Source organism: Manis pentadactyla, chromosome X (assembly GCF_030020395.1).
Source record: "Manis pentadactyla isolate mManPen7 chromosome X, mManPen7.hap1, whole genome shotgun sequence".
Taxonomy (NCBI): domain Eukaryota; kingdom Metazoa; phylum Chordata; class Mammalia; order Pholidota; family Manidae; genus Manis; species Manis pentadactyla.
The window spans coordinates 13,466,875-13,492,132 of NC_080038.1; the positions used below are offsets into that span (position 1 = coordinate 13,466,875).

General features: G+C 38.0%; 1 protein-coding gene across 1 annotated transcript in view; it reads right to left on the reverse strand.

The window, feature by feature from the left end:
• Window positions 1-25,258, reverse strand: part of SCML2 (Scm polycomb group protein like 2) — a 90,164-nt gene that overhangs the window by 59,200 nt on the left and 5,706 nt on the right. The window contains exons 2-5 of the mRNA XM_036912879.2: window positions 19,417-19,462; window positions 13,463-13,533; window positions 12,400-12,634; window positions 5,958-6,046 (exon numbers count right to left, since the gene is read on the reverse strand). Of these exons, the coding sequence (XP_036768774.2) occupies window positions 5,958-6,046; window positions 12,400-12,634; window positions 13,463-13,533; window positions 19,417-19,462 (441 nt within the window). The remainder of the gene's footprint in view (window positions 1-5,957; window positions 6,047-12,399; window positions 12,635-13,462; window positions 13,534-19,416; window positions 19,463-25,258) is intronic.

The following is a 25,258-nucleotide window of genomic DNA, read 5'->3' on the forward strand; positions in this document are numbered from 1 at the left end:
GCCACCCTACAGGATCTGTTAGATGGACTGCTGTAGATGGAAATTTCCCTCAGTCTAAATGGCTTTCACCATTGAAAATAAATTCACAGTAAAGGTAGTAGACCAATTAATTACCAAGCAATTACAAAATTAAAACAAAAGGAGCAAAATCAACAACTCACAATATCAGTCAAGGGATACACAATAAGTGCAGATTATAACATCTAATAAAGTGTGGAGGAGGAAAGAAAAGAAGAAAAATCTATAGATTTTGTCTGAAATACAGTATTCAGCAATTTAAGATAGACTTACATAGCAAGGGAGCAATCCTTAAACCTTTTGTAACCACAAATATAAAGCAAAAAAGGAGAAAAGAGAGGAAAAGGAAAAGGAAAACATCCAATCATAAAAATAAAGAAATCCATCAAATAACAAAGAGACATGAGAATAAGAGAGGGGAAAAAGGAAGAGAGAGGAGATACAAAAAAAAATTAGAAAAATTCATAAAATAGCAATAGGTACATATCTATCAATAATCACCTTAAATTTAAATGGAATGAATGCACAATCAAAAGACATAGAGTGGCAGGATGGATAAAAAAACAAGACCCATTTAACCCATTGATATGCTGCCTATAAGAGACTCACTTCAGACCCAGACATGCACAGACTATAAGTGAAGGGATGGAAAAAGATATTTCATGCAAATACTAGGGAGAAAAAAACCAGGAGTAGCAGTGCTTATATCAGAAAAAGTAAAAACAAAGAAAGTAACAAGAGACAAAGAAGGACATTACATAATAATGACAAAGGAGTCAGTTCAACAAGAGGATATAACCATTCTAAATATCTATGCACCCAATATAGGAGCACCTAAACATGTCAAACAAATACTAACAGAATTAAAGGGGGAAACAGACTGCAAAACATTCGTTTTAGGAGACTTGAACACATCACTCACATCAATAGACGGATCAACAAGACAGAAAATAAGTAAGGAAACAGAAGCACTGAAATAATACATGAGATCAGATGGACTTCACAGATTATCCACATGACATTCCACCTAAAAGCAGCAGGATACACATTCTTCTCAAGTGTACATGGAGTGTTTCCAAATAAAGAACACATACTAGGACACAAAAAGAGCCTCAATAAATTCTAAGAGACTGAAACTGTACCAACCAGCTTCTCAGAACACAAAGGAATGAAACTAGAAATCAATTACACAAAGAAAACAAAAAAGCCTAGAAACAACATGGAGGCTTAACAACATGCTCCTCAATAACCAATGGATCAATAACCAAATTAAAACAGAGATCAAGCAACATATGGACACAAATGAAAACAGCAACTCAACAGTCCAAAACCTGTGGGATGCAGCGAAGGCAGTTCAAAGAGGAAAATACACAGCAATACAAGCTTACCTCAAGAAATAAGAACAATCCCAAATAAATAGTCTAAAATCATGATTAAAGAAACTAGAAAAAGAACAAAGGATGCCCAAAGTGAGTAGAAGGAGGGACATAATAAAATAAATAAATCTGAGAAATAAATACATTTGAGAATAATAAAACAATAGAAAGAATCAAAGAAACCAGGAGCTGGTTCTTCAAGAAAATAAACAAAACAGATAAACCCCTAGCCAGACTTACCAAGTAAAAAAAAGAGCATACACACGTAAACAGAATCAGAAACAAAGAACGAATAATCATAACAGACACCACAAAAATATAAAGAATTATTAGAGAATACTATGACAAATTATATGCCAACAAATTGGACAACCTACAAGAAATGGACAACTTTCTAGAAAAATACAACCTTCCAAGACAGACCCAGGAAGAAACAGAAAACCTGAATAAATTACCAGCAATGAAATCAAACTGGCAATCAAAAAACCACATAGGAACAAAATCCCTGGTCCAGATGGCTTCACGCATTTAATCAAACATTTAAAGAAGAACTAATATTTACCCTTGTTAAAGTATTCCAACAAGCAGAAGAGAAGGGAATACTGCAAAACTCATTTTATGAGGCCAGCATCACTCTAATACAAAAACCAAAGACACCACATAAAAAGAAAATTACAGACCAATATCCCTGATGAACACAGATGCACAAATCCTCAACAAAATATTAGCAAACTGAATTACAAAACACATCAAAAAGATAACCCATCATGACCAACTGGGATTTATTCCAGAGATGCAAGGATGGTACAATATTCATAAATCAATCAATATCATATACCACAGCAACAAAAAGGAAGACAAAAATCATATGCTCATCTCAATAGATAGGGAAAAAGCATTTGACAAAATTCAATATCCATTCATGATGAAATCTATCAACAAAATGGGTATAAGAGGGTATGTACCTCAACATAATAAAAGCCATATAAGACAAACCCACAGCCACCATTATACTTAAAAATGAAAAACTGAAAGCTTTTCCTCTAAAATTGGAAACAAGACAAGGATGTCCACTCTCACCACTTTCATTCAACATAGTACTGGAGGTCCTAGCCACTGCAATCAGACAACACAGAGACATAAAAGACATCCAAATTGATAAGGAAGAAACTAAACGGTCACTATTTGCAGATGATATATTATACATAGAAAACCCTAAACACTCCACCAAGAAACCATTAGAATACCTGTATTCAGCAAAGTTGCAGGATACAAAATTAATACACAGAAATCTGTTGCTTTCCTATACACTAACAATAAACTACCAGAAAGAGAAACCAGGAAAGCAATTCCATTCACAATTGCATCAAAAAGAATAAAATACCTAGGAATAAAACTAACCAAGGAAGTGAAAGACCTACCCTGAAAACTACAAGACACTCATTACAGAAATTAAAAAATATACAAATAAATGGAAATACATCCTGTGGCTCATGGATAGGAAGAATTGATATTGTCAAAATGGCCATCTGGCCTAAAGCAATCTACAGAATCAATGCAATCCCTATCAAAATACCAACAACATTCTTCAACGAACTAGAGCAAATGGTTCTAAAATTCATATGGAACCACAAAAGACCCTGAATAGCCAAAGCAATCCTGAAAAGGAAGAATAAAGCTGGGGGGATTATGCTCCTTGACTTCAAGCTCTACTTCAAAGCCACAGTAATCAAGACAATTCGGTACCGGCACAAGAACAGAGCCCTAGACCAATGAAACAGACTAGAGAGCCCAGATATAAACCCAAGCATATATGGTCAATTAATATACAATAAAGGAGCCATGGACATATAATGGGGAAATGACAGCCTCTTCAACAACTGGTATTGGCAAAACTGGACAGCTACATGTAAGAGAATGAAACCGGATTATTGTCTAACCCCATACACAGAAGTAAACTCGGAATGGATCAAAGACCTGAATGTAAGTCACGAAACCATAAAACTCTTGGAAGACAACAGAAGCAAAAGTCTCCTGAATATAAACGTGATCCACTTTTTCCTGAATGCATCTCCTCGAGCAACAGAAACAAAAGTAAAAATGAACACATGGGACTACATCAAACTAAAAAGCTTCTGTACAGCAAAGGACACCATCAACAGAACAAAAAGGCATCCTACAGTATGGGAGAACATATTTGTAAACAACATATCTGACAAGGGGTTAACATCCAAAATACATAAACAACTCACACGCCTCAACAACCAAGCAAATAACCCAATTAAAAAATGGGCAGGGGATATGAACAGACACTTCTCCAAAGAAATTCAGATGGCCAACAGGCACATGAAAAGATGCTCCATATCACTAATCATCAGGGAAATGCAAATTAAAACCACAATGAGATATCACCTCACACCAGTTAGGATGGCCAACATCCAAAAGACTAGGAACAACAAATGCTGGTGAGGATGCGGAGAAAGGGGAACGAACCCTACTACACTGCTGGTGAGAATGTAAACTAGTTCAACCATTGTGGAAAGCAATATAGAGGTTCCTCAAGAAACTAAAAATAGAAATACCATTTGACCCAGGAATTCCACTCCTAGGAATTTACCCAAGGAAAACAAGTTCTCAGATTCAAAAAGACATATGCACCCCTATGTTTATTGCACCACTATTTACAATAGCCAAGATATGGAAGCAACCTAAGTGTCCATTAGTAGATGAATGGATAAAGAAGATGTGGTACATGTAAACAATGGAATGCTATTCAGCCGTAAGGAAGAAACAAATCCTACCATTTGCAACAACATGGATAGAGCTAGAGGGTATTATGCTCAGAGAAATAAGTCAGAGAAAGACAAGTACCAAATGATTTCCCTCGTTTGTGGAGTATAACAACGAGGCAAAACTGAAGGAACAAAACAGCGGCAGTCTCACAAATTCCAAGAAGGGACTAGTGGTTACCAAAGGAGAAGGGTGGGAGAGGGTGGGTAGGGAGGGAGGGAGAAGGGGATTGAAGGGTATTATGATTACTACACATGGTGGGGGGGGATCACGGAGAAGACAGTGTAGCACAGAGAAGACAAGTACTGACTCTGGCATCTTACTATACTGATGAACAGTGACTGCAATGGGGCAGGGGAGAGGGGACTCCATAATATAGGTGAATGTATCAAACACATTGTTTTTCATGTGAAACCTTCCTAAGAGTATATATCAATGATACTAATTTAAAAAACTACAATCAATATTTATCATTCCTGGTATAAGTAGTTATAATAAAAGTTGATTGAGAAAGCAATCAGGACAGAGAGCGAGAAAGAACTATTTTAACCCATAATTTAACTAAAACTTTGCTTTTATTCATTGTTTCTTAAACTGTATCCTTTCAACATTTTCTCAACAGCATAAACTATTTTTGGAATTTTCCCTTTTTGTTATATAACAAGTATTTCCTTACAACAAATTCTTTCTGGTAACTGGTTTTAACATTTTTTTACTTCTAAAACCAAATTTTTCCAAGTAACTTTGAAGAGATTTTTTGGCCCATCATCGTTTTCTCTGATATCAAAGGGATGATTAACATAGCAAAGTGAGAGAATGCTTCACTTCAGAAGGTAAATAAAAACAGCAATGAACATTTTCTTCCAGCAGAGCACCCCTTTCATATCTAAGGTTAAGAAAGAGGGTATGAATTCATTGTGATTATAATTGGGCCTTTTTTATGACTTGCTGTCATAACCTGAATTACACCCTCCCCCCAAAATTCATGTTAAAGTCCTAACCCCCAGTGCCTCAGACAGGATTTTATTTGGATATAGGGTCCTTAAAAAGGTAATTAAATTATAATGAGGTCATTAGGGTGGGCCTTCATCCAATATGACCAATAAACTCACAAGAGGAGGAAATTTAGAACACAAGACACACAGATCATGTGAAGACCCTGAGAGAAGATGGCCATCTACAAGCCAAGGAGAAAGACATCAAAGGTAACCAAGCCTCTGGACTTAGGACATCTAGCCTCCAGATAAATATCTGATTGTTTAAGTCACTGTTAAGGACTGAATTGTGTTCTCCCAAAATTTCTAAATTGAAGCCCTAACCCCTAATGTGGCTGTATTTAGAGACAGGGACTTTAAGGGGGTAATAAAGGTTAAGTGAGATCAGAAGGGTGGAGCCCTAATCCAATAGGACTGGTATCCTTGTTAAGAAGAGGAAGAGAAACAAGAGATCCCTCTCCTTCCATACATGCAAAGAGAAGAGGCCATGTGATGACACTGAAAAAGGAGAGAGGTCTCACCATAAACGAGTGCTAATGGCACTATGACTTGAACTTCTAGCGCCCAGAACTGTGAAAAAATTGATTTCTGTTGTTTAAGGCACCATCTGTGGTACTTCATTATGGCACGCCTAGTGGACTAATATACTTGCCACTCCAGTAATTTAAAAAGCATTTTTGTTTTTACATGTCAAAGATGACAAAACATTGAAGTGTCCCAATTACAACAATAAAACCACAGCCCAGTTGATGGAAACTTTTTATAACATCTTTCTTACCTCCTTAAATAATGCTGCAGGAGCCATTTTACATCCCTTCAGAGTTCGTAAAACGAACATTGGCCAAGATGACGGATTCATCTGGTACCCTATTTTATAAAACAAATCAGATATCATGAAAAGGTCTCCCTGTGGCAACAGAGCTAGCTGGTATAAAAAATACATTTCATTTAACCTCTCTTCTCCAGAGAATGACTTTCTTATCAAGGAAATCAGAAAATGGACAAGGGTTGCAGATACACCCTGCAATTAGTATCCCCACCGTACTGTTTGGCAGCAATGCTACAGTAGGGGTAGAAACTCATTTTAGAAAAGCCTTTAGCTAGGATTTACCATTATACACATATATGTTGTGAATGAGTCATAATACTAGGGGGTGATCCAAGCCAGAACCCACGAGAGCTTGCATTCCCCACCAACAGCTACACACGGAGAAAAAAGGCTGCAGAACACTTCCAGCCCCTCTTTTTCCTCAGAACCTTACTTCTTTTCAGAAAAATCTACTTTCTCATAAAACTCACCAAATGTACACTTACAAAGGTGCATTTCATTATGTATAATTTTCACCTCCAAAGGGGAAAAAATATATGGAACTCCAATTAACAATTTACATGCTAAAGTATTTAGGGGAAATGTACTGACATCAGTAACTTACTCTGAAATTGATTTAAAAATAAGATGGACTGATGAATCTAGGGCAGATGGATAGGAGAATGATAAAGCAAGTACAAAAAATGATAATAGCAGTATGTAGGTAGTAGGTATGTGGGTGTTCACTGTAAAATTCTTTTACCTTTCCTGTATGTTTGAAATTTTCCATACAGTATATTAGGGGAAAAAAACAGCTCTCACTTTAGCAATCTTTACACACAATAAACATGATCTTCTCTTAGAATTTCTATCAAATGCTATCAAAATAGATTTCAACAGGTGTCTTTTCTAGGGATCTCATCAATTACCGCGGCGGGATCTCATCTGCCAGCAAAGCAGGGAGCAGGGGTCTGCTATGCTTACTACTCTCTGTGGGGCAATCTGTTTCATGCAACACTTGCCTGCCTTGATGCCAGAAATGGAGAGCTTAGCATGCATCCCTGACAGATACATGCATTAAGATAGGGAGGCACATGAACCAGAATAGAGCCATCAATAGGATAAAACATGCAAAAAAGTTCAGATAAAAAGTCATCCTATAATACTACTATACCAAAACCCCCTTAATCTGACTAGGGAAAGTAACTGTTGGAAAAAATGGTGGGGGAAACATTTGTTACAGACTCCCTTATAATAAATCCCTTTATTTGAAATAAACCCTTTTATTAGTGATATCTAATAAATAATCCACAGCATGGATTTTCCACACTGTGAATAGAATATTATATATAAGAATCATTCTCTGGCACAACACTCCAACTTCTGTGGGACATAGCAAAGGCAGTTCTAAGAGGAGAGTATATAGCAATCCAGGCCTATTTAAACAAGGAAGACGAATCCCAAATGAATACTCTAAATTCACAACTATTGAAACTGGAAAAAGAAGAACAAATAAGGCCCAAAGTCAGCAGAAGTAGGGACATAATAAAGATCAGAGAAGAAATAAATAAAACTGAGAAGAATAAAACAACAGAAAAAACTTAATGAAACCAAGAGCTGGTTCTTTGAGAAAATAAACAAAATAGATAAACCCCTAGCCAGATTTACTAAGAGAAAAAGAGAATCTACACACATAAACAGAATTGGAAATGAGAAAGGAAAAATCACGACAGACAGCCCAGAAATACAAGGAATTATTACAGAATACTATGAAAATCTATATGCCAACAAACTGGATAATCTAGAAGAAATGGACAACTTTCTAGAGAAATACAACCTTCCAAGACTGACCAAGGAAGAAACAGAAAATCTAAACTGACCAATTACCAGCAACGAAATTGAATTGGTAATCAAAAAACTACCCAAGAACAAAACTACCTAAGAACAAAACTCCGGTACCAGATGTATTCACCGCTGAATTTTATCAGACATTTAGAGAAGACATACCCATTCTCCTTAAACTTTTCCAAAGAATAGAAGAGGAGGAAATACTTCCAAATTCATTCTATGAAGCCAGCATCACTCTAATACCAAAACCAGGCAAAGACACTACAAAAAAAGAAAACTACAGACCAATATCCCTGATGAACATAGATGCAAAAATACTCAACAAAATATTAGCCAACTGAACTCAAAAATACATTAAGAGTATCACACACCATGATCAAGTGGGATTCATTTCAGGGATGCAAAGATGGTACACATTCAAAAATCCATTAACATCACCCCCATCAACAAAAAGGACAAAAATCACATGATCATCTCCATAGATGTTGAAAAAGCATTCGACAAAATTCAACATCCATTCATGATAAAAACTCTCAACAAAATGGGTATAGAGGAGAGTACCTCTACATAATAAAGGCCATATATGACAAACCCACAGCCAACATCATACTGAACAGTGAGATGCTGAAAGCTTTTCCCCTAAGATCAGTAACAAGACAAGGATGCCCACTCTCCCCGCTTTTATTCAACATAGTACTGGAGGTCTTAGCTACGGCAATCAGACAACACAAAGAAATAAAAGGCATCCAGATTGGCAAGGAAGAAGTCAAACTGTCACTGTTTGCAGATGACATGAGATTGTACATAAAAAATCCTAAAGAATCCACTCCAAAACTACTAGAATATCTGAATTCAGCAAAGTTGCAGGATACAAAATTAATACACAGAAATCTATTGCATTCCGATACACTAACAATGAACTAACAGAAAGAGAAATCAGGAAAACAATTCCATTTACAATTGCATCAAAAAGAATAAAATACCTAGGAATAAACCTAACCAAGGAAGTGAAAGACCTATACCCTGAAAACTACAAGACACTCTTGAGAGAAATTAAAGAGGACACTAATAAATGGAAATTCATCCCATGCTCTTCAGTAGGAAGAATTAATATTGTCAAAATGGCCATCCTGCCTAAAGCAATCCACAGATTCAATACAATCCCTATCAAAATACCAACAACATTCTTCAACGAACTAGAGCAAATAGTTCCAAAATTCATATGGAACCACAAAAGGCCCTGAATAGCCAAAGCAATCCTGAAAAGGAAGAATAAAGCTGGGGGGATTATGCTCCTTGACTTCAAGCTCTAAAAGCCACAATAATCAAGACAATTCGGTACTGGCACAAGAACAGAGCCCTAGACCAATGAAACAGACTAGAGAGCCCAGATATAAACCCAAGCATATATGGTCAATAATATACAATAAAGGAGCCATGGACATACAATGGGGAAATGACAGCCTCTTCAACAACTGGTGTTGGCAAAACTGGACAGCTACATGTAAGAGAATGAAACTGGATTATTGTCTAACCCCATACACAAAAGTAAACTTGGAATGGACTAAAGACCTGAATGTAAGTCACGAAACCATAAAACTCTTAGAAGACAACAGAGGCAAAAGTCTCCTGAACATAAACATGATCCACTTTTTCCGGAACGCATTTCCTCAAACAATGGAAACAAAAGCAAAAATGAACATATGGGACTACATCAAACTAAAAAGCTTCTGTACAGCAAAGGACAACATCAGCAGAACAAAAGGCATCCTACAGTATGGGAGAATATATTTGTAAATGACATATCCAATAAGAGGTTAACATACAAAATATATAAAGAGCTCACATGCCTCAACACCCAAAAAACAAATAACCCGATTAAAACATGGACAGAGGATATGAACAGATACTTCTCCAAAGAAGAGATTCAGATGGCACATGAAAAGATACTCATCGCTAATCATCAGGGAAATGCAAATTAAAACCACAATGAGATATCACCTCACACCAGTTAGGATGGCCACCATCCAAAAGACAACAACAAATGTTGGCCAGGTTGTAGAGAAAGGGGAATCCTCCTCCACTGCTGGTGGAAATGTAAATTAGTTCAACCATTGTGGAAAGCAGTATGGAGGTTCCTCAAAAAACTCAAAATAGAAATACCATTTGACCCAGATATTCCACTTCTAGGAATTTACCCTAAGAATGCAGCAGCCCGGTCTGAAAAAGACATATGCACCTCTATGTTTATCACAGCACTATTTACAATAGCCAAGGAATGGAAGCAACCTAAGTGTCCATCAGTAGATGAATGGATAAAGAAGATGTGGTACATATACACAATGGAATACTATTCAGCCATAAGAAGAAAACAAATCCTACCATTTGCAACAACATGGATGGAGCTAGAGGGGATTATGCTCAGTGTAATAAGCGAGGCGGAGAATGACAAGTATCAAATGATTTCACTCATCTGTGGAGTATTAACAACAAAGAACAAACTGAAGGAACAAAACAGCAGCAGAAACACAGAACCCAAGAATGGACTAACAGTTACCAAAGGGAAAGGGACTGGGGAGGATGGGTGGGAAGGGAGGGATAAGGGCGGAAAATGGGCATTACGATCAGCACACATAAGGTAAGGGGGAGGCACGGGGAAATCAGCATAAAACAGAGAAGGCAAGTAGTGATTCTATAGTATCTTACTATGCTGATGGACAGTGACTATAATGGGGTATGTGGGGGGGACTTGATGATACCAAAATTAAAATTAAAAAAAAGAAAGAATCATTCTCTGGTCCTTATGCCTTTCTCTGAACCCCCATTTTATACTATTACATCATACACCATAATCTTCCTTAATTTAACATTTTTCTTATTTCTTTAATCGCCTAAAGTCAAACATAGATTAAAAGGCCAAGTACAGATGAAAGTCCATATAAAAATTTCAAATGCAGATAAAACTAACCTATGATGTTAGCAAGTCTGGACAGTGGTTACCTTTGGTAAGGGGGAGATTACGACTGGGGATTAGGAGAACTGGGGCTTCTGGGATGCTGAAAATGTTTTGTATTTTTATTTGGGTGGTAGTTATACAGGTGTGTTCATTTATAAGCTGCACACATGATTTGCACACTTTTCTGTTTGTATGTTAAAACACCTAAAAGTCCTTTAAATAATAACCTTTAAGGTTTAAATAAATAAACCTTTTAAAAAGGAAAAGTAATTAAGTTGTGTTATTTTAAACTGGAAACTATTCAAAAGCACCTGATTAGCAAATTGCCAAAACTGTGTATTTTTTATATGTACTGTCAAAATATACACCAATTAGCACATATTGCTATGTACCTCATATTTTTAATTAATAAATTCCAGAAATAATTTGAAAAAATAATGATCTTAAATCTGACTATGTGTTTGAAATGTTAACAATAACTATAGCTGCATTTCCTTTAAACAAAATACAAGAACAGATTATCATTTGTAAACAAACAACTAAAATCCAAACAGGGAAGCACTAAGCCTTGGGTTTACACTTGTATCTCTTACAAAATTCTGTATGATTTATGAAATATAAAAACAAACAACAAAAATGGTATGATCGAAGGCAAAAAAAAAGACACACGCCCTAAACCATCTTCTTGAAATAACACATCCCTGATTAGATTTTTTTACTACTTTAAAGCAAATTAGGAATAATTAACAATTAGAGCAAGGACAATATAAAAAGATACAGCTGAAAGAGTGGTTATTATTAATATCTTAAATTTCTGGTTTTCGGGGAATTTTTCATTAGTAGGAGACAAAAAAGTCCATTCTCTCAATGTGCTTTGCAACAGAGAAGTTTCCTTTTCCGCACCGTGAAGAAGAAATAAAAATACCCAAACATTCACTCAGAATGCAGAAGCGATAAACTAAATTACTTATTTTCTACAGAATCTCATGGTATAAATAAACTAAGTCACTTACTTTCTACAGAACATCAAGGGAAAAATTTTGCCCAAAATTGGAGTCACACACTTTTTACCTTTTAAAAACTTGGTCAAAATTGAGAGTTTTGTGCAAAACCCAAAGATACTGACTCCTACACACCCCCTTTCAATATGATTTCTTCTCATTCTAGGTAATGAAATTCCTAAGTTAGAAAGTGGAGTGTGGATGTGGAATCATGCCCTTCCCCCGTGCTTTCCTCCATACCAAAGATGAATGGCTCAGTGGACAATACTGAGGAAGAAACTGATAACAAATACTATAAACTTCTCCCACAGAAGGGTTTCTGAATCTGCATGTGTAATCTAGCAGAGCTGTTTCTGACAGTTTAAGTTTGAAGACAGCAGGAGTCTTGCCCCAGAGTGGGGAACCTTCAGCACATATACACCAAATGTGTACTTAAGTGAAACTCTGTAACATATGGTACTGAGTTCCTCTCTCATTCTCCACAGTAACTACCCTACAATCTATTTGCAAGAATGCCTAGAAGAGATTTTTTAAAGGCCACTTATAACTATTTCTACTGAATATCCCATTAGTTAGAATACGTTATTTTTAAAACTATTTTCTTTACCTAGTGGAGGCTGAAGTAAGTGCCCTTCCTTTTCACATGTTCCAACTGGCTGTATGTCTGGAGAATCGACAAGTTTCCAAAAGTCATTTCTGTTATCACTACCATCCAATCTCAAACATAGTCTAGCGCCAGTAATTCCAACAACTGTAGCGATGCATATTGAAGTCATATTGCGAGGATCATGGGCTTCCAATTTCATACCAACTTCGAAGTCATTAGCCGGTGGAATTTTGGCCTATATATATATACACACACATAAATAAAATTTTGTTAAAATGCATAAACTATAAGAAAAACAAACTGTCAGTTATGTTACCAGAATACCTGAGAAACGTTTTAAGGTAAGAATCACAGCAGATGGTGACCGCAGTAACAGCTGCAAGAGTCAAGAAAAAGATCTTCTCCAAACCCTCTCCTTGGCTTGACATGCAGCGTAAAAACACTGCCCATGGCTTGTCTCACTCATCTGCCCACTTCCAGACAACCCAAATACAGCCTCTAAAATGCACCCTGAATGGCTTTCTAAATAAAGCATCCAATTAGGCCATCCACCTTGATAAACCAACCAGCAGGGTACCACTGCCTAACATAAAGTCCAAATCCTCAGTACAAATTCAAAACCCTCACACCTTTAACCTCATTCCCACATCACCACCTCTACCCACTTTGTGCTCCAGCCGCCCCATGCCATCCCTCAATATTCAGGTTGTTTTACACTCATGTGCCTTTGTTTTGCTGTTCTCTACCTAGAATATCCTTCTCCTCATTCCAACCATCTCATATAGCACTTCTTCTGTGAACCCTTCCAGTAGAGACTTATGACATTTCTTATAATTATTTACATATCTGTCTTTCCTTCCAGATGGACAAGCATAAGGGCTTAGTATACCTGACATAGAGTAAATTCCTGACGAATGAATGCAGAGACCATCTGGCTCTTAAGTGTCACTACCACAATCCCACTCTCTCCTCACACTACCAGAACCTAATGATCACACAAACATCCTTCAACAAGGTAATAGTTTACACTAATATATACAACATCTATAGAATTTTGGCATACCTGTCTGAAACACTCTGAAGGAGCCCTTAAAGATTCAGTCTCTTTCAAGTAATCGTCCCAATGGAAATCATCTGGGGGAAAAAACATGTACAAAATCAGCATTTTTTTAGTACATACAATATGTATACTAACTTTCAGGAATAAAATGAGTTTTATTTACGTATCTTAAAAAAAATACTTCCTAAAGAGATCAATATTTGATGAGTTGCATGGAAATAAAAAGATTAGGTAACTTTCTGATAATAATGGCTCTGATATACACAACACTCCAAATCCACTCAATATAATGAGGACAGCAGCACTGTGATTCTAAAAATATCAACTCCAGAAACACCTAAAGGACTTTTTATAGAGTAATAGCAAGTTCTACTCATCTGTCTCTAATATAAATTTACTCAACCTGTGTTTCCCATTTTTATCCCAATATGAAGGAGTGTATCTTTGTTGTTCATGGGAAGCTACAAGTATGTACTATAACAATTTTACCCTGAAGTGCGTATGAAAAGAAAAAATCTGAGAACCAAAGTTGTTTCTCAATGGATTATCAGAGCTCGATCCAGGATGTCAAAAATACGGTTGCAGAACAAAGCAATAAACCACTCATCGGTGCAGTCACTGGTAAGGATTATTTTAATAATCTACATTTCCTATCAACTCTTCCTGTCCTTTCTGTCACAGTCTTCATGATATACTATAATGCTAGAGGAGAAGGTCAGAAAGCAGTGTACTTTGTCTGGCTTGAACAATTCGCTGTGCCAGTCAGACTGCCAAGACACAGAAAAACTTGACAGCAGTATTAAAGGTACTATTAATTCATACAAAGTTTAATTCTCATGAACCATGAGGTTTTTCTATACTCTTAATTTCCTCACTATAAAAATACTGGGTTTGGCAGTTCCGCATTCCTGGGCGAATCTGTTACCAGCCTCTGATATATCCTTCAAAGGATATGATATATATATACACACACAGAAAAATGGAGTGTTGATAAATGCTTAATAAGCAGCTTTCCAGAAAATATAAACAAAAAGCCTAACTGGTAATGTTTGCAGATTTCTGCAATGTAAATACTACCAGCAAGATGCCAAAGTGAAGTAATCAACAACAAAGTTGGGAAGGCATGTGCACAACTGACTCTCTCAAGCTGTCATGAGCCAGCTTCGGCATACCACAGTTAATTGTGTGCGTTCACTTACAGGTGTATGTACACATATTATATATGGTATTAAGCATGTCACACCTAACATTGTACACCCTGCCTTTTTTTCTAATACAATATATCTAAGAGACTGTTCCATCTCTTAAAAAAAAATACTGGATCTAATTCCACTTCCAGATGACGTGAGGCAAGCACTACCACAGTGCTGAAAGGCATTCAGCAGAATGTCAAGAATATGGGCTTCAGAGTTGAACCTGCTTCCCCCAGTCTGGCTCTGCCTCTTACTATCTGTGTGACCCGGAGCAAGTCATTTTACTTTTTCAACCTCAGTTTTCCTGCATCTATAAAATAGGGGAAAATAACACATATGGCACAAGGTATTTTGAGAATTAAGTGAAGTAGCATACATGTGAGTCACTCAATAAACGGTATGTTTATTATTATAAAACTAAATGTCATAGCTGTTCCCAAATTTACATATACTGGGTATTTTTGTCAAAAGTGGAAACTAAGATCAATGGCTCCAAAATTAAACTGACCAGAATATTTCAGTGACCTCCTAGGCACTAACGCAATAATCAGAAGACCCAGAAGCTCTACCACGATTTGGTCTTAGCATTAAAAAAACAGAATAAAACATGAATGGAAGGAAAAATACAACTAGGATGTCATTAAGGAGCTGGCATCCAAGGAAGAAAGGAGTGTTAAATTGAAGATGACTGGAAACTAAAACCACTTCACAATTATGCCTCAAAGAATTATGACTCTTCCATAAATCAGTTACATTTGTAAAGATTTTTCAGTGACATTAGGAAATACTTAATCCACCTCTAACACAATTTTTAAAAATATTCTATCACTACTTGCATCTGAATGGGCTATAATTTGAGCTAGCAAATACTTTATACTGGTGCTCTATAATATGGTCATTTTTTATCACATTGTTAGCCAATGCACATATGTAGCATTTAACCAATGGAGCCTTAATTTTTTTCCTTATTCATAAAGCAGAGCTTTTAGTCTGTAAAAGTGTTCAGCTTGGCTGCTCATGTGCTAAGACCCTACCAGTAACATAGGGGAGATACATACAGCAACAGGCTTTACTAGTTTAGATTTGACACGTCTACAATACCACAGCTGGAATTCCTGACCAGGAGCCAAAATGGTCAGAAACGCCCAGTCTGTCTCTGCATCTTATCCTCATTGACAGATGGGGGGCAGTTATTCTCTCTCAGAAAAGAGGACTGGGAATAGATAGGTTTGCCCACAAGACAGGTATACATACACAACCTTGTAATCTAATTGTTGTTCACACATGCCCATGGGTCCTTATTTGACTTGTACTCTATTCCAGTCGAGGCATTAGATCAAACACCTTTGGCAAACTAGACATGATCTATATAAGCTCCCCTGGTTTTCTCCAGAGTAAATCAGAATCATGTCTTCCACCAGTGCTTGGATTGGGTTCAGAGGTCCTGTAATGAAGAAGGCAAAATAACTAGAGCCAGCAGCTTCTCAGCTCAATGATCAGCACCCACTACTTCATAGCATTTTGAATTTTGAAGTTACTTTAAGGTACTATTTTTTAAATTTATTTTTATGAATTTCCATAAAGGCAAATCTACAGAGACAAAAAGTAGGTAACTGGTTGCCCAGAGGTGGGGGAGGGGAGAGGCACTGCGGGCAACAAGGAATGACTGTTAATTGGGTACAGGATTTCTTTTTAGGGTGATAAAAATGTTCTAAAATGATCGTGCTGATGGTCATACAATTCTGTAAATATAATAAGAACCACTGTATTGTATACTTTAAGTGGATGAATTGTATCTCAGTAAAACTGTTATCTTTTAAAAAAAAAAAGATGGAGAGGATTCTGTAGAGATGAGGAAGAACATTTGGCCTCCATTTCCCTGGAGGGTTTTTGGAGTTGGAGGAAAGAGCTGAAGAACAAATAAAGCCAATGGAAAAGAAAGCTAAGGAAGCACTGAGGGGGGTGCTCAGCTACAGTGAGAATGATTCCATGGGGACTACCTCTACAGGCAATCTTCCTGTAGGAACAGAAAGTGGGACTGGAAGGACAGGTACAACAGAAAGACAAAGAGCAGATTTGCCTGGAAATCGCTCTTAAGTACACTAGGTTTACAAACAGTATGTTTTTATTCAGCCTTCGTATGCATGATTCATTTTCTCCTTTTCCTTAAGAGCAGGTGCAATGGTCATATTCTATCTCCTGAGTTTCTGATGCAGTGCTATACACATGCTATTCATAATAAGGCACTTAAAACATGAACTAATAGCTCAGGGTTAATGAAGTTAACATTTACTGAACATTTTCCATATCCCTAAGTATTATATTAAGTGCTTTACATTCTCTTTTTTTATTTAATTCCAATATTCCCATGAGGTTAGTAGCATTAACCTATGCTACAGAGAAGAACTTTGAGTAATTTGCCCAAGGTCACAAGGCCAGTAGAGAATGGGGCCAAGACCCTAGAACAGGTCTTGTAAGACCTCTCAATGCCTTAACTTTTATCTACCAAACTGCCTTCTGACCATCACAAAAGGCCTTTCACACTGACTTTAATGCTAAAATAAGGGTTTTTATTAATAATCAAATTATTTTAAACTGGTAATACATGGTAATTAATAACTATTTTAATTGGGCAAAATTCTCAGTGAAATACATGGTTATCCTTTTACTTAATCCCATACCAATTTACCTCTAAGTAAAACCGAAGTAAGATTTTCAAAATAAAATACTATTTTTTTACCTTTCCTACTGCTTAGGTTTTATATTTACAGGAGTTTACTGTACATAGACTAAAAGCAAAAAGAGTTCACATTAACATTGAGTAGAGAAGAAAAATATGGCGTGCTGAACTACTTTGAATCCTGGCACTTTGCACAGAAGATGCGCCTGAGCAAGGAGCTTTCTTTAAAAAAAGGGAAAAAAAAGAAAGGCAATAGTGAGCAATGCCAGAAGTTCATAGCAATAGTCTGAAAGAGCACTTAGAAAAACTATAAACTAAAACTATTTTCTAACAGGAGCCAGTTTTAATTTTATAATTTTATAACACCCTCAATAATTCTCTGCATAGAACTTCATTTTCTAATATACTATATGCCTTATAATTTGCTTCTTTATTTTGTTTATTGTATGTCTTACTGCACTCAAATATAAGTTCCAAAAGAGCAGCGATTTATTTATTTTCTCTGTTTTGGTCACTGCTGTAGCCTCAGTACCTAGAATAGGACCTGGCATACAGAACATCCTCAAACATTTGTTACATGAATGAATGAACAAACCAAAAAAAGCTGAGCTGATCCTTACAATGGTTAAATCAGTTTGCCCTATAAATAAAGTAGATGTTTCTGAGAGTTTAAAACATAACAGGGAAGCTAGAATACAATATAATTCAATGGACAAGGCACAGTTTTTTCTCTGTGCCTAGCTGATGTGTACTTCTCAAAGGAGGCTCCTAGTACCTAGTTCTCTCTTCTTTTGGTGATATAAGCAGCCACAGATGGCTACTGCCTAGACCCATTGGCTCATCATTGCCAAACAGAGGTATTCTAATATTGTCATCTTGTCTTTATTAGCCAGAAAACTTCTACAGATAGAACCCTCCGCTCTTCAACCACTGAGTTACCCTGAGGTATAGATAACATGGGGAAGTCATGATCAATGCTGTCTTTTCCTTTATTTCCTAGTTTTGAAAATAATGAACTAGATCCCTAGCATTCTTCACATGACAATAAATTGTTTTATTTTTTAATATCATTATGAACTCATGGATTTAACCATACATGCTCTGTTTCCATCTATTGCTGTTTTACCCTAACTGATATTCAAATTGTCAAACGACAAGCTTCTTAAAGAAAGATCTATAAAAGATCTAAACACCTAACATCCAAATCTAAGCACCTATTAGCTCCTATAACTTTATTTTATTTTTTCTACATAAACAAGATTTATTGGGGAGTGCACTCAGGATCAATACCTGAGGGATGAGAAGGAAGCAGAATTGAGCAGAGGGAAATTGAACTGCAGTTCAATCACAACAAAGGCCTGAAGCTAATTCCCTAGTGACTGATTCTGAATCTCAGATCTTCATACCCAATCATTAACCAGTGTTTAGTTGGGGGCCGTCCCAGGAAAGGGCAGATGACCGTTCTTTCTCTTTTTAATTTTTTTATATTGAGGCATATACAATAACGTACAAATCTTAGTGCACAGCTTGATTAATTTTGACACATACACTCATGTAACCATTGCCCAGATCAAGATATCAAACATTCTCTCTAATTGTATTCCCCCTTCACCTATTTTACCCACTCTCCACACCACCCTTCCTTATGGCAACCACCAGTCTGTTCTCTGGGTTTGAGTCACTTGTTTTTTAGATTCCAAAAATAAGTGAAATGATAATGGCATTTCTCTTTCTCTATCTGACTTATTTTACTTAGCATAATAACCTCTAGGTCCATCCATGTTGTCACAAATGGCAAGATTTCATTCTTTTTCATGGCTAGCATTCCCCTGCATATACCTAACACATCTTTTTTATCCACTCATCTACTGATAGACACTTAGGTTGTTTCCGTATTTTAGCTATTGTAAATAACACTGCATTATCTTTTTGGATTAGGGATTTTTTTTCTTTGGGTAAAATCCCAAAAGTTTTCTCCTCCAACTTTACTTTTAAAAAGGCTTTTTTCAAAACTTCAGTCTACCAGAACATACTCATTGCAAATGAACAACTAAAAATATCATCTTTAGACAAGTAAACTTTACCTTCATTTACTGTTTGCCCCATGGTATCTCCTTCTGGTGTTCTCTCCTACAAGGAAAAAAAATCAATTAATGCCTCTCCTTAGCATAATACATTTCTGAAGGGCACTAACATTAGAAATCAGTTACAGAGTTAGATCATTTTAATCCCTTTCCCTTGAATAAAAATGGTAGGTTCAGTAGATTAGTAGTTGTCAGGGGTAGGAGAAGAGGTACGAGTATGGGTAAGGAGTTTCTTTTCTGGGGTGATGAAAATGTTCTGGAATTACATAGTGGTTGGTGATGGTTCTACAACCTTGTGAATACATTAAAAATCACTGAATATACATTTTAAAAGGGCTGATTTTATGATTAAATGAACAAAAAAGAGCAGATGGTATGTTCTTAAGAGACAGGATTCAAACTGAGGCCTATACCAAAAGCTCACATAAGCCCATGTTACTGAGAGGTAGAAGACTCATAACTGTGTTGGTGAAATTTGTAAGAACTGCAAGAGTCAAGTATTCTAACAAGGCAGTTACATGTTAGAAGGCCTGTGTATTTTGAGCCACTAATTAACTAATTCAAACATTTTCCTACATGTCTTCAATATGCCAGGCACTATGTCCAGTTAGAAATAGGCATGTGAACAAAACACAGTAAGAGCGCTGTAAAGGAGAGATGTACACAGAAATACTTAGTATGTCAAAAGGCTATCTACTTCCCATTACTCTCTGCCCATAGTCAGAGCACAATGATGTATATAATGAAAGGTAATTTTTTATTTAAAAGAAGCCTATGAGGAATACATTCATTAAGCCATCCAGAACACCTTCTGTACCTATGACTCAACAGAGTTACACTCAAGCATCACCTCCCCAAAACTTACTCCTTCTGACATTTTTATCTTACAAATACTATTGATTTCCCAGGTACTTGGACTTAAAACCCAAGGTATGACTGAATGTGTGAGGTTTTCTTCTTTCACTCATATGTTCAGTGGCCAATACATGCTCTCATATTCCCCCCACCCCTTCCCTGCCACTAACTGGTATTATACCCTCACAGGCTCCTGCCTGGTGTAATACCATGGCCACCTAACTCATCTCACCACAAAGGCCTTTCCCTTCTCCAACCTACCCAACACATAATGTTAGATATGGTCTGAGTTGCTTTCTGCCCAAATCACACTCCTGCTTTAATAATTTCACTGACTACTGAATTTCAACAAAAAATCTTCTGTGGGGCGTATTTAATTACCCCCTCACAATTTCAAAAGCCACCTGACATCTACCACCTACAGCTATCCTGTGGCCTAGTCCAAGACTCATCATGTTTTTCTATCTACATGCAATACCCTTTCCTCCTCTTCTGCTTCTTGAAATCCTATCTATCCTTTAAGGCCTAACATAAATGCAACCTCCTTCTTGAAGGCTTCTTGTTCCTTTCTACATTACCATCATCTATTCCCAGGTGTGATCTAGTCATTTATTTAATAAATATGTACAGAATTCTTGTTTTGTGCTCAGTGCTATGTGGACAGAAGACACACTTATCTACTACAAAAGAGCTGCAAATCTAGTGGGAAAGACATATTAACAAATAATTGTCAAACAAAGCAGAATAAAATACAGGCTTTATTAAGGAAGGTAAAAGTAATGCTATGTGGTTAGACAGAAGGCACAATTAACTGGGAATATAAAATAAGGCTTCTCAAAGGAAATGGCACTTGAACTGGTCCTTAAAGATGAGCATTTCCATGAGTAGAGAAGACAGAATTTCAGGCCAAAGACACACAATGAGCAGAGACTAAAGAGGCTCCTGCCTCTTCTACTTGACTATGAAATGCTGGAGTTGCTCAGGTTTCTTCCGGGCTTTCACTTCCTTCTACAGTCTCTCAGGGCCCATGGCTTCAGAAGCCACACAAACACAAAGCATTAACTCAAGGCCCTTCCCAGACCTCTCCTCTCAAAGTCAGACTGGAATAATCAAATGGATTGAATATCTGATACCACTGGAAGGATGCTGTCAATTATGGACAGCTAAAGAAAAAGAAAAACCTAGTAGCTAAAGAAAAAGAAAAAGTGAAATATACATAAGGTGCTGAATCCAAAGAGAAAGTAAAGAGAGATGAACTGTAACCCAAGTAGGAAGTGCAGGAACTTCCCAACTCTAAGCAGAGAGCAAAAAGTTCTGAGTTACATTAAAATAAATCCCATAACTGCACAAAGGAATTCAACCCAAAATACTGAGCGATGGATCACACACAGAAGGTATGCCCAGGTTCCTATGCCCTTCTCTCAAATCTTTAACCCATAACTGATTCTTAGTATCAACTGGTTTCAATTGCTCCTATTAGTGGAGTAAGTGGTTTTTGTAATCCTAGAAAGTGAAGATATACGTATAGAGATGACTAAAAGAAAATCTTTGAAGACCTAAATAAATAAATCCATATGTTATGTTTATAAGTTGGATTCACGTTCTCAAGACTTCTTAAATAGGCAGAAAGCACATTAACTATTAAAGAAAATACTGATAAACTGGATTTAATCAATTTATCCAAAAGCACTATTTAATCAAGACAGAGTGTTACTGGCATAAGAATAGACATATCAATGAATGGAACAGATTGAGTCCTGAATGATCCACATATATATAGTATATAGATTTTCAATAAAAGTGTCAAGGTAATTCGGAGAGGTAATGCAGAAAGGACAGTTCTGTATCATTTTTTCCAACAAACGTTGCTGAAACATATCCATATACAAAAAAGTAAAAAAATTGCACATCTCACAAGTTAATACACAAAAATAACCTTGAAAAAGATTGTAAGTCTAGATGTAAAATCTAAAATTATGTAGTTTCAAAAGAACATGGAGACCTTGTGACTTTGAGTCAGGCAATGATTTCTTACATATAACACAAAAAAGCACAATGCACAAAAAAAATTGATAAATTGGACTTTCTCAAAACTAACAACTGCTCTTCACAGTACACTGTTAGGAAAATAAAAGGATAAGTCATGGAATGGGAGAAAATATTTGTAGAATGCACATCTGATAAAAGATCTGTATCCAGAATATATAAAGAAAACTTATAATTCAATTTTTAAAAGGCAAACAGCCTAATAAAAACATGATTGACAAAAGATTTGGACACTCACTTCACTAGATACACAAACGGCCAACAAGCATGGGAAAAGATGTTCATTCAAAACTGTTAGTGCTCAGAAAACACGAATTAAAACCACAACAATATACCACGACATAAAAAGATAAAATTAAAAAGCCTGACAATACCAAATGTCAGTGAATGCGCGGAACTTCAATTCTCATACACTGCTGGCAGGAATATAAATCAAGTATTTCCATAAAAACAGACCTTTCTTAGACTTAAACACAAAGCAAATATTCTTAAATTCAAAACCAGTGCTTCAGAATCCAAACCACTCATTTTAGAGGGAGAACCACAGACCAATGAATAAAATACTCTATTTTTTTAACCCTAAAGATAGGAAGAATTTCAGATACCTTAAGCTTGAGATAATCCATATTAGAGAAGATCAGTTCTCTCAGAGTTTGTAAAGTTAAAAAGGGGTTAACATCTAAAATACATAAAGAACTCACATACCTCAACAAACAATAAGGAAATAACCTGATTTAAAAATGGGCAGAGGATATGAACAGACAATTCTCCAAAGAAATTCAGATGGTCAACAGACACATGAAAAGAAGCTCCACATCACTAATCAACAGAGAAATGCAAATTAAAACCACAATGAGATATCACCTCACACCAGCTGAATGGGCAACATCCAAAACACAAATGACAAATGTTGGCCAGGATGTGAAGAAACAAGAACCCTCCTACACTGTTGGTGAGAATGTAAATTAGTTCAACCATTCTGGAAAGCAATATGGAGGTTCCTCAAAAAACTCAAAATGGAAATACCATTTGATCGAGGAATTCCAATCCCAGCCATTTACCCTAAGAAAATAGTATCCCAGATTCAAAAAGATATATGCACCCCAATGTTTATCGCAACACTATGTACAACAGCCAAGAAAAGGAAGCAACCTAAGGGTCCGACAGTAGATGAATGGATAAAGAAGATCTGGTACATATACACAATGGAATATTATTCAGCCATACGAACAAAACAAATCCTACCATTTGCAACAACATGGATGGAGCTAGAGGGGATTATGCTCAGTGAAATAAGTCAAGTGGAGAAAGAGAAGTACCAAATGATTTCACTCATCTGTGGAGTATAAGAACAAAGGAAAAACTGAAGGAACAAAACAGCAGAAGAATCACAGAACTCAAGAAAGGACTAACATTTGCCAAAGGGAAAGGGTCTGGGGAGGATGGGTGGGAAGGGATGGAGAATGTGGGGGGAGTGGAGAAAGGGGGCCTTATGATTAGCATGTATAATGTGGGGTTGGGGGGACGGGGAGATCTGTGAAACACAGAGAAGACAAGTAGTAATTTTACAGCATTCACTACGCTGATGGACAGTGACTAATCTGGTATGTGCGGGGGACTTGGTGAAGGGGGGAGTCTAGTAAACATAATGTTCCTCACGTAATTGTAGATTAATGATACCAAATTTAAAAAAAAACACAATCCCCTTAGTTAGAAACTAGTAACTAACTACCTGAGCTTGACCAAACATTTCGGCGGAGAGGAGACCAAATTACAGTTCAGACATAAAAGCAACGTATAACCGCAGGGCGCAAAATCTATCAAATACGCCTACTCGCTCTCCGCACGACGGTTCACACTAGGATATAGCACAACCAGTATACTCAGCTGGAAAAGGCGAGAACGCAGTCTCTTAATGAAGGCAGCAATGGTCCCTAGACCCAGTCGTACCGCGAGGGCACTGCGACAACCTCGCTGCTCCTCCGGAGCATTGGAGCCCAGCGCTCCGCTCCGCCTCCCACAGGGGACCGGGCCCCCACCCCTCCCCCTCCTCCCCCTAGGCGAGCCACCGGCGACCCCTGCCACCTCCCAGCGCCCGGAGCTCCGGACGCGAAGCCGAAGGGCACCTGGCACTGGGACGCAAGCCCGCGCTCCGCGACAGGTGCATCCTTCCGGGCCAACGTTTCCCTCCCAAAATTCCAAAGTTACTTAACAAGTCCCCGGAAGGCAACCGGGTGGGTTTCAGCCCCAAGCACTCAAAGTCATCCCTGCACCTCAAGCTCGCAGCCCACCCGAACCAGCCCGGGGCCCCAGCCCGACCGCACTCACACAGGGAGGATTCTCGGGAAGGTGCTGTGCGCTTTTCGGGACAGGGGACGATCGGACTGCGGCCCTGCACACGGACGCCGCGGGCGGGATGGGGTCGCGCCCGGCGACGGGGCCCTGGGGGAGTGGTAAGGCGAGCCGCGAAAACTACTGAGAGGCGTCGCAAAGGGCGCTACACGGCGCAGAGGAGCTCTCGCCTCGGGAGTGAGGCCGCCGAGAGCCGGGGGGGCCCACTTAAGGCCGAACACCGAGGGCCGGCGAGGGGGCGTTTCTCGCGCACGACTACCGTGCGAGGGTTCCGGGCCGCCCGCCCGCCTACCGGCGGACGACCAGAGCCCGAACGCCACGTCGCGGTCTCTGCTGCTCACGGGGCCTGAAGTCGCCACGCGCCTCGGGTGTCGTCGGCCACAGCAGGGATATTCTGTCCAGTGGAATCGCAAAAGTTTGCCGGTCTTCACACCGCGGCCGCCATGTTTGAGAAGGCGTGCGCGGGCTCGCGCATGCGGCGCCCACGCCCCGCCCACGCCAGCCCACGTGCCATTCTTTGGTCACCCACGTTGGAACCACCGGAGCGGGCGCAGCCCGAGCCGGGGCCCCAGCCAGAAGCCCGCGCGGA